This window comes from Amblyomma mixtum, chromosome 3 (genome assembly GCF_055824585.1).
Source record: "Amblyomma mixtum isolate Tamu chromosome 3, ASM5582458v1, whole genome shotgun sequence".
In the NCBI taxonomy this organism is placed as follows: domain Eukaryota; kingdom Metazoa; phylum Arthropoda; class Arachnida; order Ixodida; family Ixodidae; genus Amblyomma; species Amblyomma mixtum.
This window is the reverse complement of record NC_143014.1, coordinates 402,659,908-402,673,660: the sequence shown is the minus strand read 5'-3', so window position 1 is coordinate 402,673,660 and position 13,753 is coordinate 402,659,908. Positions and strand designations below refer to the sequence as shown.

Here is a 13,753-nt window from a genome sequence, read left to right as displayed (position 1 = left end):
GCTATTTTTTTTTTAATGTTTCCTAAATAAAATGTTTTTTCTCGCGCCCCTTTCATCGAGATTTCGCCGCGAAAAGAGAGGCCGGATGGGGGGGGGGGGATTCTTTGCTTTTCGATTATACGACACCCGGATTATACGACGGTTTCGCGTGGTCCCCTGAACGTCGTATAATCGAGGTTCCACTGTAAATGAAATTTTTGAAATCCACTGGTTGCAAAAGTGGCTGACTTCAATAATTTTTAGTTGGGCTACTAAAAAGTTTAACTAAAAGACACTACATGCTCTCAGGCCTCACAAAAACACCGTCAACAATATTTTATTGCTTATAACGATCTTAGTTATAACCTAGTTAACGTTACGTGGAAAACTCTCTGCATCAACAGACAGCATTAGAAATGCAATGCTACGTAGTATTTTCTCCACCTGTCTTACTACAATAGATGCCCTGCTTGAAGGCTGGCTCCTTTTCCCTGGATATTTGCACATGCAGCCTTAACTGAAACCAAGACAGGCCTAGCATGCGATTTCAGCCACTGATCAAAACCAGTTCACAGGCATATCTACCCGATTTATCTAAGGCATTCTAAACTCACTCTCATAGAGAGTAGGAATCATAGCGTTGTTCTGGAACTGGAAGAATGACCGCTCCAGGATGTACTCCGGGTTCACCTCTTCCACCCGCATCAGGTTCAGCACCATGTTGTACGTCAGGTGGAAGGCACTGTTGATTGGATCGGGCAAGCCCTGCCAACCAAAAAAGACAAGGCGCATCAGCCATCTCGGCAACAAAACAGAATTCCTAACTTCCGTAACTTGTGAACATCCCCTCCGAGAGGCGTGGGTAGGCTTAACGAAAACAGCATCAACTGCACAAAAGTTATAGGTTGGTCTTAGAAGCAGCACATCTCAACACTTGTTGCTCTTATGGTGCAGCAGGCGTATAGAGAAAAAAAAATTCAGGGGGGCACTTTGCTGACCTAAAGTGCAGTGAGGCAAAAGCATTTCGCGCAGTGTTGCTACTTATGTCACTGATGTGTGGTTAAGATGTTAATAAAGTACACAATTGTTTGTGAATCTTAAAAGCTGGAGACACTGGAGGGCGTTTGGGAGGCATCCGTCTGATTCGACGCCTTTCTGCAAACATTCTCCAGCGTCCCAGACAAGGAGAACTACATATGCGTTGGCAGGAAGTAGCGTAGCCATTAGCACACTCGGCTGCGGAACGGAAGGATGGTGGTTCGAATCCCATCATGCACAAAGATTTTTTTCTGGTCTGACTAGAAAAAGCATGACACCCCTGTCAACACCGTTCTGCTGACAACCTTCTGTCGACAACCTTCTGTTGACAACGATGAGGCATTAAAGGCTTTCCCCTTAATAAGCTAAATTCCAGTTCATACGGTAAGCAGATGCAGGTGCAAGCATGGAGTGTTTCCAGAGGGTAACTAAGTGCTGCCTGGTGCTATGCAAAGAGATCACAGCTAACGGAATAAAGGGCACTGAAAAACTCCGAACACAGTCTCACCTTGACGATGTCCTTGCCAGCGGCTGGACTCATTTTCTCGTCAACCATGAGAACGACGATTCCACGATCGTCCAAACCACGCCGTCCGGCACGGCCACTCATCTGGATGTATTCTCCGGAAGTTACCTGGGCGAGTTAATTAAAAAAAAAATAATGGGGGTTCACAATTCACATCCAGGCAACAAGTGGGCGCCCACTTCGAAGCAGATGGTACATCGACACAGAATCTTCCTCACCCATCGGAAATCCTTGCCGTCAAACTTTCTTGCATTTGTGAAGAGGACAGTGCGGGCAGGCATGTTGAGTCCCATGGCAAATGTCTCTGTGGCAAACAGCGCCTGCACAAGACAAAAAGATGAGAATGCGCTTTGAAACAAGCATTTGCATTTCACTTACACATGGGTGTACAGTTTCAGGGAAGAAGTCTAAAAAACTATTTATAAAAAATAAGAGAATGCATGAAGTTAACACCAGAAAGCCATCACGGCCTCTGCCACTTCACAACTCTGCATCACATGCAGTAGAATCACTCTGCATTAAAGGTGCTCAGATCAGCAAAAACATATTACATCAGTGTCTTTACTATATCAACTACTAGTGATTGCATGGTTTGGTTTGGTTTATTGGGGTATAACGTCCCAAAGCGACTCAGGCTATGAGGGATGCCGTAGTGAAGGGCTCCGGAAATTTCGACCACCTGGGGTTCTTTAACGTGCACTGACATCGCACAGCACAAGGGCCTCTAGAATTTCGCCTCCAACGAAATTCGGCCGCCGTGGCGGGGATCGAACCCGCGTCTTTGAGGTCAGCAGCCAAGCGTCGTAACCACTGAGCAAATGGCAGATAGGCCACGTGATCTTGTGACGTCATCACAACCTGCCCACCGTGGTAAGTGGAAAGCACCTGTTAAACGAAGAACCAGAACGACAAACGGCGTTTGCTGTCAATGTGGGCTTGAGTGCTGGCGTAATAAAAATATGTTTCTTCCTACTCCAGTCACCCCATTATGCATATATGAATGATTTATTTTCAGTTATCAGATTTTACGTTAATAGTGTTTTCCATTTCCTCATCTAAGTCTTGTGGAAGTACCATATTTGCATGAAATGTGGCCGTGAATATAACACACGGGGTGGAAACAAAAGCTCTGTGTGAATACGGCATCTTCTGTGGTCTCAGGCATTTGAAGAGCAATAGTAGTGAAACCTCATTAATGGGTTTATAAAAAGAAATTGTGAAAAAAAAAATTTACCTGGGAAAATGTACAATCCAAACTAACTCATTTTGAAAAATTTAAATGACGAATGAGGTACACAGACATTTATTGACAACTCCACTTCATAAAAGGGTCGATTAACGCTTCTTGGCACAAGACCTGAGCAGATCCTCTTCAAGCGCTCGCAGTATTTAGTCCGCGTTTGCACTGTCTTAAGTGAGAAAAGAACCTTGTAATGCATCTGGTCTGTCGACGGCAATGACAGAAGTAGCAAAAATTTATTCCTCGTAAACTTAGGAATGCTTTGCTCCTTCGCACCTAAGTAATGCGAGGAAGCCACCGAGGCAGCTGACTGTGGCAGCGTTTCCGCTTTAAGCTGCATTCCCCAGACCTGGCCCGCGCGTATACCAGCGCATCTCTGTAGCTCTTCCCATGACTCTAGAAAGGGCCTGCAAGAGTACATTTCAGGGTTCCACTGACAACCGCCTGAATGTGCCACATACCTTGACAAGCCCCTCCGCAAAGAGAATCTCAATGGTCTCCTTCAAGATGGGCAGCAGGCCAGAGTGATGCACTGCGATGCCTCTCCTTAAAAGCGGCAGCACTTGTTCAACCTGGAAAAAGAATGTAATGAGCAACAGTGTAAAGGGCTTTAACTAGTTTGCTACATTACTATGTGTGCGGCCAGAAAATAGTTACCGTATAAACGCGTGTAAGGGCCGCACTTTTTTTTCCAGATTCGAGGGCAAATTTTTGAGCTGCGGCCCATACATGCGACGTGCAAATTTATTTTTCTTTAAGTAAAAAAACCAATCAGAAAATGTGCGGCATTTATTCTGCTTTCAGTCGTCACTCGCGGAGCCTTCCGACTCGGAGCTGGTGCTGTGCTCTGGTGCACGCTCATCCCACAAGAAGACGCGCAACATGTCTGTTGACAACGCGTAGCCGTTGTTCCGCACTTCCATCACATAACAGAGCAGCTGTTCTTCCAGTTCGGGAAACTTTCATGGCTTGCCTCCGAAAGCGTGCTTTTTGCAGCTTGTGTTCCTCAATGCATTCTTTTTGGTTGCGCCATCGTCGGACACACTCCTTGGCCGTGTCGAATTTCCCGCCCGCCGCACGCTTGCTGTGTTCGAAAGCAAACATCCAGCCGCTTAGCTAGCCATTAAGGCGCTTGCCCATCGTGCTAGAATTGCAGCGCTCGGCAGCAGCACATGAAAGCCAGAACTATGGAGAACTAACACACTATCACAACTCCCTTGCCTTTGACAGCCACAAAAAGATGGAGCTGGCGATACTAATGCCAATATTTATAGCGGAAGCTCGCGGTGGAGGAAAAAGTTGACGATGATGATGATGATGAACCGCGGCCTCGGGCGGCATCCGTGGGCAATACCTGGAAGCTCCTGAGCGCGTGCGTGGTCTCAGCGATCAAGTGCACCGTTACTCGCAGCAGAAGATGATCAAGGAGGCCACGGAGCATGCATTTAAAAGGCTATTCCCGCGTCGGTCAAGGAAAGTTCGGGTACAGCCCTTACACGAATTATTTTTTTTAAATAATTCTTTCTTGAAAACAGGGTGTGGCCCATACACAGGTGCGACTCTTACACGTGTTCATATGGTAAGTATGCAAAAAAGTAATAGAGTACAACTATACTGCACAGCCAAAGCCATCGTCAGTCATTACATCTAGAGCCTGCATGATCCAAATGCTTTTCACGATCCTAGGCGTACTACCATGCTAGACACTCCAGACAAGCTTTCGATGATCTGCGGCATGTCTGTGCACTGTAAGCGCGACAAATCTGGATATCCGCTGGATGTGTGGAAAGTATAGTTGATGTGACAGTTCAACTAGAAAGGGAGCAATTTCTTTGTATCTTGAGGAGTTAAAATAGAGGGAACCTTTTTAAACATGCACTGTTTGTGGGAACGAAGCATCAGTCTGAATAGCGTTCGAGTTAACAAAATTCCACCGTATGAAACCTTGTACTCAACTAAACCGAAAGGCTGCTGTCACACTGCAGGCAAAATTTACACCTGCAGCTCAGTATAGCAAAGCAAGCATCGAGTATTGACTGCAAAGCACAAAAAGTTTTCTTACATCCAGGATGTCAGCGGAATCAAAGCGGAATTTCCATTGCACATGCCCAATGTTCAGCAGTAACATTCTCACAACATTAGTGGTATCAAAAAACAATACGAACAAGGGTCAAGGGAGAACCGCAGTTCACAGTTCTGACAGGCAGACTAGTCGTCTAGGAGAAGCCCTGCTTATATCTAGGTTACATTACCAGGATATTAACGGGATCAGACTGGCTACCAGACTGAGGCTCCCCCTTCAACCCTTGTTCAGTTTGTTCAGTGTTGTCGTGAATCTCTTCTTCCCGACTCCTGTCTAGCGTGGATCAACATTAACGGCACAAAACCATTTTGGAGTGCATGTCACAAAGACGCAAAGTCCGAGAAGCTTTTGTGATCTTATTGATACCCCAAGCAGCAACTGGCCTATCGTACGCTCAATGGACGTTGCTGGTTGACTGAATGGGTAAGTCAGATGAAATACAGTAGCATAACACGAAAAAAGCTGGTGTCCATGAAACATGCCCCACCCACCTGAGGCAGCTTCTGGTCCTCCTCGGACAAAGATTCCATAGCATTTTGGAAAACTTCCTGCACGAGATGCTTCTCATGAGCTGTTAAAAGAGGCAAGGCACAGCACATCGCAATCAGCAGCTTGACGCGGAGGTAGTTTTATGCTTTTTTTTTCAGCACTCCGTACACCAAAATCTGTCCGGAACAAGCACCAGACATGCACACTGTTTGGCCTTTATTTTGCTGCCCCCAAGTTTAATGCGTTAATAAAAATCACCACTAATATCATCAGACGATCTATGTCCTCTGCAAAACAAAGGCTTCTCCTAATTATCTCCAATTATCCCTCTCCCATGCCTCTACCAAAACAAATGGTCCAAAACAAATGGTCCTCTACCAAAACAAACTTCCTTATCTCCTCTCTCCATTTCAATTTAAGGGGGGACATGGGTCTTAGATAATTTTTTATTTACTAACCAAATGCAATGAAACTGCACAAACTTATTCAGTTTTTTCTGCTGATTTCAAATATGAATTGTTTTTATTTCTAGGCAAATTAGTTCCTGAGATATTAATAATATCATGCCACTGTCTGCTCGAACAATAGAAAAAAAATGAGCCACCAGAAATTTAATTTTAATATGTGGGTAGATACTACAATGTGTGAGGAATGCGACGCTGGAAGCAGTTTTCAGTTTTTTTTGTTTATGTGGACAAATGGGCGTAATAGTTAGTTTTCAAGTGAGTTAACCAGACATACAGTGCCAGAAAACACGACACACATGAAACTAGCTATTAAGCCCATTTGTCCACACGGACAAAAAACTGAAAACTGCTTCCAGCGTTGCCTTCTTGACACATTGTAGTATCTACCCACATATTAAAATTAAATTTCTGGTGGCCCATTTTTTTTCTATTGTTTGAGCAGACAATGGCATGATATATATTAATATATCAGGAACGAATTGGCCTAGAAATAAACAAATTGCATATTTGAAATCAGCAGAAAAAACTGAACAAGTATGTGCAGTTTCATAGCATTTGGTCTGTAAATAAAAAAAAATGCTCTAAGACTCTAAGTAGCTCAGGTTATGGTTTCCTTCATTTGGATTCCACCCCGTTGCCCTAACAGACCATCAGTTACACTGTTAGCTGCATTACACATCCCAGCAAGGTTGATTTTACTTCTTCATTTCTGCTACCATATTGTTAACTAGTGTTTGTAAGGCACATTTTTTTCTCTCTCTCAAGCTTACTCTTATCCTTTCCGTTTCCAAAGTGCCGTCCTGAACTTAATTTATTTTCAACTTCAATAACGACTGACTGCAATGTTGCCAGCACTGCAAAAAGAGGTAAAAAAGAAAGAAACAGATTCAAACAGAAGGAGAATAAAAAGGAAGGGCAAAAACTCACCAGTTGTCAAGTCCAGCTTGGCAACTTGGGTCGCATACGCCTCACACTCCTTCTTGCTGAAGCTGAAGACGATGACAGGAGCATAGTCGCGCTCCATGATCATCTTGACAATCTTGTAGCAGTTGGACTCTCCTGCGGACAGGACAAGATACCGAAAGTTACGAAAGAAATTATAACAAAGCAGCTGCCTACACAGGACAATTAAAAAAAACACAAAACACTCTCACAGAAGTCTGAAAAACGATGGTGCACATGCATAAAGAGACAAAACAAAACAATATGCTGACAATTTAGCTGGGCGGTGAGCTTGTGATGCTGAAGAGGTAATCAAAGGAGGGATGCCGGTGCGGAAAGATGTGCAGTGTGTGGCCTTCTGGAAGAACTCGCTCCCCCACGCTAAATTCACACAAACAGCTAGGAGCCGAGGAGGACATTATTGCTAAAACGCTGGCGCCCCACAGAACACAGGCAGGTAGACGATAAAAAAATGCGGCTGTAAAAAAAAAAAAAATAAATGGCAGGGGAAGGGTCTGTTTGTGCCAGCCAAGCAAACAACCCTGATCTTCGCCGCCAAAGCAAAACCAGAAGCTGCATTGCCACGAGGCTCCTCGAAGGCATGACGTGTGCACAGTCGCCCTTGATTCGAGAGGGATTTCATCACACGTGTGAATGTCACTTTAGACAACAGTGCGAATGATCCCCGAAGGTAACTTTCACCAAGGCCAAGTTTAGTGCTTCGTAGTTATATTCCGAGATCTTTTACTGCATAAGCAGTATACGAGCGAATAGGCGAAAACGCCGGCGTGTGTCTCTGTGTGGCCACCAAGTGAAGCCTCCTGCACCTGCAGCGAGGCGAGTACGAGAACCAGTCCTGCCCCCAATGAGAAATGAGGGAAAGTCTGCACTGGCAGAAGTAGAGAGGTGGGTGCTGCAGCAACACCCCCGAGCAAGTGGCCAGTGTAGAGGATGTGAAAGTGGTGCCGAAAGCAAGCACATGTCAGCGGATCACGTCAGCGAGCGTGCATCATCAGCTGGCCCAACACAGAGCACCAAGTAAGGCGAAATGTGTGTAACGTATTAAATGTAAAAGCATGAAAAAATTATTAGCAAGCCATGAAATCGAGCCAAAGTAAAGCGAAATTAATTTATGGAACTTTCAGGTAATGGAATGCGGCAAAAGGGAAAAGTATCAGAAAACCATCATCTTAAAAAAGCATTCTGCTAACGCAGTTCATTTCATTTCAGTGTCTGTCACTTCTATGCACCACACACTTCCCAGCCTGCAAAGTGCACTCTTGATGCGGTCTGTCATCATGAAATGCACTCTATTTTCTACCTGTTCACCAAGTCAGACAGTCTGTTGCCATCAGTCATGTCTCCTGACACTCTTGCAGTCTCCAGGTAAAAATAAATAAAATCAGTAAATAGTGCAACTGGAAATGTTATTTCCCGGAAACCGCATTTCCCACCACAACTTCCCAGACACACTTTACCCAGAAAGTGCCCATACCACATCATTTCAATTGTTTCTCTTTAAGACTGCCTGCGAGTGGAATGAGTGTACAGCCTCAATTCTTCAAATTTATCATTTTTTTAACCGAGTAAGGACCCTACAGGAATAATAAACAAATAATTTGGTTTGGTTTATTGGAGTTTAACGTCCCAAAGGAACTCAGGCTACGGGGACGCCGTAGTGAAGGGCTCCGGAAATTTCGACCACCTGGGGCTCTTTAACGTGCACTGACATCGCACAGTACCCGGTCCTCTAGAATTTTGCCTTCATTGAAATTCGGCCGCCGCGGCTGGGATCGCACCCGCATCTTTCGGGCCAGCAGCTGAGCGCTAAACAAATAATTCTAAAATAAGCCAGTGAAGAGAGGCAGGCACCTTTGAATCCCCCCTTGCGCCCCTTGAGCACCGAGTCTCCCTTGGCAGCGTCTCCTGCATTCTGGAGGACAGCCATCGCTTCATTGAACTTTTCCTCCTTGAAGTTGCCCTGCAAGGAGAGATGACAGAGTTAAAAATTGTCAGGAGGGTAAAACCAACACAAGGGGCAAAACACTGCAAGGAAGAAAGAGCAACTTACGGTCTCGTCCACGACCAGGTACAGACCACTGGCACCAGCTGGAAAGATGTAGTGCTGCAGGGGCACTGGACGATACTCTGTGTACACCACATTGCATGGCTGCGCGTGAAATGCAGAAAGGAGAGCAACGTGAAAAAAACAAGAAGAGTCCACAATCCAGAACTGCACTTTGCAATACAGTAAAACGGCGAGTTGAGCTAGTTGGTACATCTTGAGAAAAAACTTCTGAAGGAACCAGCGCACAAAACACAACGGAACGTTGTGTTTTGTGCACTGGTTCCTTTAGAAGTATGTATGAACAATTAGCCCAACAACAAGTGTTGAGAAAAAAACAGCGCAGGAACAGGGACACAAGAACAGAAGACGACGAGACAGGCGCTGACTAGCAACTGAAGGTTTTATTGCACGGAACACGAAAAAATATACTCTACAAACAACCAGGAGCACGCATGATCAACGCCAACAACACTGATTAGATGTTACAATCAACCATGATCTTCAAGAAACGATATCTCACAGTCATGAACAAGGACAGATGGAGTGCTTACGCATGTGTCGTGGTTTTTATGAATATGAAATGCTTCGCTTCTTATACAATAACAAAGATAGATTAACTAGGGAAATTAGCGAAGCATTTCATATTCACAAAAACCACGACACATGCGTAAGCACTCCATCTGTCCTTGTTCATGACTGTGAGATATCGTTTCTTGAAGATCATGGTTGATTGTAACATCTAATCAGTGTTGTTGGCGTCGATCATGCATGCTCCTGGTTGTTTGTAGAGTATATTTTTTCGTGTTCCGTGCAATAAAACCTTCAGTTGCTAGTCGGCGCCTGTCCCGTCGTCTTCTGTTCTTGTGTCCCTGTTCCTGCGCTGTTTTTTTCTCACTTTGCAATACACACATCAACATAGTGCCAATTGAGAAACTAGGCTTTCCTGCACTATGGCCATAAGCTGGATTCTGTACATTAGAGTGCATTCAACTGCTACAAGGCAAGAATTTAAGCACAGTTTATGCAGCCCGGTATGATAAAGGTTAGAGCTAGCACAATTATTTCAGCCCTAATGAGAGATTCGACTTACGCTATCGCTCTTGACACATGACAAAAACAGAGCAAGATGCTTTACACGTTGACACAACCCTCACATAATGATATAGTCAATGCCAAAATGGTAAAAAAAAAACTTCTATATAGTAATCTTGCACTTTGCATCTGTGAAATGGCTAAATACAGTCAAGAATCGTTATCGCAAGCAGGTAAAAAATCGTCAGCTTCACTTCACTTCACTTTATTCACCTTAAAGACCCCCTTCAGGGGGTATTACATAAGGGGTGGGTTAATATATTCAACAATAATAAATACATGTCATTGCAGTACGATACAAGTGGTTACAGCGAATAAGAATGAAGATGGGCACGTGATGGCGGCAACATCGGCGGGGAGGGCATTCCAGTCGACAATGGTGCGGGGAAAAAAGGAACCTGAAAAAGTTGCAGTGCGCGATAGAGGCCGGGCGATCTGAAACGGGTGTGCAGTGCGGTGAGATATGCGGGTCGGATGAAAAATGTAAGGTGTTTTATTCAGAGTGCTATGGAAAAATTTGTGGAGCAAACACACGCAGGCGACGCGACGGCGAGTTTCAAGGCTTTCGAGACCGGAATTATTCTTTAGAGATGAAACGCTGATCGTATCTGAATATGCAGAATGAACGAAGCGAATGGCGCAGTTTTGAACTGATTCGAGTGCATTTGTTAGGTACTATGATACATCCGAAATCTGTAGCATAAAATTTCACCAAAATTGCACTCAAGAGCAGCAGGATTCATTCAGTGAAGAAAGTCAAACTCTTAAGAGACACAAGGACTCCCTTCACTTGTTGCTAATAATGGAAACTGACAACAACACCTAAAGGACACAAGCCGATGTTGAAACCTCAGAACCACACACACCCAAGTTCTCACCTGCTTGTGTAAGTGGCAAATCCACTCGGCAAACTGTTTCGCATTGGGGATGGTAGCCGAGAGGAAAATGTAACGCACATTGTCCGGAAGCAGGATGATGGTCTCCTCCCAAACAACGCCCCGCTCTGCACAAGCGGCACATAAACATACACAGAGTAACTTCTTCAGAGCCTACACATTGTCACCACAGCACTTCTAATCTACATCTTACTCCTGTTATCATTTGATAATTAGTGTCACTTCCATCTTTCATGCATCAGATTAAAACACATCCTCATAACGCAGGGGCATTCAGAATTAAATGGTGTCACACACACGCATAAGCCAGCCAGAACAGTTGGCCGCAAGAAAGGCCATGTGGTTTGTTTTGTGTGAATGTACTTATGTGCCTGTGAGTGTACCACTCTGACTGATATTTCCACTGCACTCATTATACTATAGGGTAATGACACCCGACCATACTAGTTTTTGCTTACCCTTGTCTCGCATGTAGTGGATCTCGTCGAAAATGACCCACCCTACTTCACGCATAATCTCTGACCCCCTGTACAGCATACTTCTCAAGATCTGGAAGGCAAGAAAAAAGGACACTGTGAGAACACTGTTAGCTAAAACAATGTTGACATAAACACACTCACCATCCAAACATTTAAAAAGCAATACAGTAGAAGCCTGCTGTTATGCTGTCCTGGGCTAGTATTTTTGTCAGGCAGATCTGTTTTAGCTCCCATAGAAACCACCACGGTGTTCAGCGGCTTGCAGTGCAATGCTTTGCATCGACGCTCCGCAAGCCTGCAGGTGGAGTGAATTTTGCTGGTGCTGTTGGTGCAGTTCCATTGAGAAAACTGGCAAAATAACAGCTGATACGTCGTTTGTTGTCTTTCAGCACTTGAAGCAGGCTGCTTTAAAGGGGCCCAGAAACACAATCTTAGTTGACTGTTTTGCCTGTTGATTGCATACAGTGAGTTATAATGGTGCTATTAGCGTCGGTAACAACGCGTATATTCCGTTTTTGAATATTTTAATGTCCTCCCAAAAACAACTTCATGGCTCTGATGGTGTCGCCATACAGTGGCGGGTTTTTACCAGCGGATATGACATCACCTGGCGCGAGCTTGATGACCGGAAAAACAGTAAATATACTGCAAATTGTGTGAATAATTAGAGACACATCTTGTCACCTGTCTACGTTTTATATTATATCAACAAAAACAACTTGTTTGTCTGATAAAAGCCCTGCAAAGCAAGTAAAATAAAAATACACCACCAGGGGCGCTCTGGCATGGAAACAACGCTGCCAGTCTCAGCAAGAATGAGTTACAGAGAGCAGGCAAGCATGGAGTACAAACTTCCGCGACGTGCTCTGGCTGGCTGTTTTGATTGGTTGCGCCAGGTGCCGTCATTGGGAGAGCGAAATAGGAGTGGGAAGCCCCGCCAAAATCGAGTTGAGGGCAGCGTTTTGTTTGCTTGTATTTTGAAATTTCTTCACTGAATAACTCCCGTTCCTGTGCATCGATTCCTGTAATTGTTTCTAAGTCAGCATCTGTGTGACATAAAGAACCCACCTGAAGTACAGCCGGTATTCCCCCAGGCAGTGTTTCGCAGCCCCTTTAAGTGTTGCACTGAATTAAAGTTACTAATCAGTGCTTATGTTAAGTTTATTCCATGCCCCATGAGACAAAAGCCAACTACAAATCACAGCCATCATTTGGCTGATCAAATGGAAATCAAAAGAGCATGAGACAAGAAATTCAATTGTAGTTTATTTGACGGTCACAGTCAAATACCATGTGGTGGTCCATGCATTCTAATGTCTAACACATCATTTGAAAAGAAAAGGTGGAGCTAAAATTAGGTGTCTATAGTCCTTGAACACCGCAGTTGACCATTGCAGCCCACCACGGAGAGAATAAAGACACCAAATAATGAACAAAGGAAACAGAACTCACCTCTGTGGTCATTATAAGGCAGCTGGCACTTGGATTGATGGTGACATCACCAGTCATCAAACCGACGTCCTTGAAGTCATCCGAAAACTCGCGGAACTTTTGGTTGCTGAGCGCCTTAATTGGCGTTGTGTAGATGACTCGCTGCTTCTCTTGAAACGCCAGTGATACCGCATACCTGCAAGAGCAAACAGTGACACGGCAAACATTTAAATGCAGAGCGGCGGGGGAGGGGATTGAAATATGTTCATTCCTCTGTTGAGTGCAGCTCCACCTATTCCATGTGGACAGCCCAAACCCCTACTCTTTAAATGGTCGCCGAGGGCAATTCGGTAAAATTTTTGTGTGTAAAAATCGATTCAACTGCTCTTTCTCAGTCTATCAATGTTTCTGCGGCAGCAAAAGATGCATTTACTGCTTAAAAAATTGCATTTTAAAAGTATTTCTACCTTCTGGTCCAAACTCATGACATATACACCAAAATGGCCTCAGAGAGCCCAGTCATGAAGTGAATGGCAGCGTAGCCTAGCCTCTGGGATCAGCACCTAAAAAAACTGTCGACAAAACCCAGTTTACTAGTTGAATTGGCCAGTGATGGCAACACCTGTATTTTACTTATTGGTCTCTTCTAGCTGATAAAAGCTCTGTTTTGACTGAGAGTAATGCCTCTGTTGTTAGAATGTGATAGCAGCAGCCGTCATTGTTGCTTTGGCATACACAGTTGCTGCAACACGTCTTTTCACACCAACAGCCGTCTCCAAGATGCTTTAGCACTGAAACACATATCACCTGATCCAGTTTAGTCAGCTTAGTATGAGATTACGCTGCCACATTCTTCGTCCTTTTAACATGAGATTGCACTGTGTCCACTTAACACATGATGACGCTCGCAGCCAGTCGACGTTGCGGTGATACTTCACATAGAGAAGGGGACTACGGTAATTTATCGGTACAGGCTAACTTCAATTTGTCCCCAGTTTCCGTTTAAACTTTCCCAAGTCGGAA

General features: G+C 44.5%; 1 protein-coding gene across 1 annotated transcript in view; it reads right to left on the bottom strand.

Moving 5' to 3' along the window:
- LOC149357403 (exosome RNA helicase MTR4-like) overlaps positions 1–13,753 on the bottom strand; it is a 33,118-nt gene that overhangs the window by 17,491 nt on the left and 1,874 nt on the right. Inside the window, exons 5-15 of the mRNA XM_089584644.1 lie at positions 12,752–12,926; positions 11,279–11,369; positions 10,803–10,927; positions 8,836–8,934; positions 8,637–8,745; positions 6,750–6,881; positions 5,358–5,437; positions 3,245–3,355; positions 1,762–1,863; positions 1,526–1,651; positions 594–744 (exon numbers count right to left, since the gene is read on the bottom strand). Coding sequence (XP_089440770.1) covers positions 594–744; positions 1,526–1,651; positions 1,762–1,863; positions 3,245–3,355; positions 5,358–5,437; positions 6,750–6,881; positions 8,637–8,745; positions 8,836–8,934; positions 10,803–10,927; positions 11,279–11,369; positions 12,752–12,926 — 1,301 coding nt within the window. The remainder of the gene's footprint in view (positions 1–593; positions 745–1,525; positions 1,652–1,761; positions 1,864–3,244; positions 3,356–5,357; positions 5,438–6,749; positions 6,882–8,636; positions 8,746–8,835; positions 8,935–10,802; positions 10,928–11,278; positions 11,370–12,751; positions 12,927–13,753) is intronic.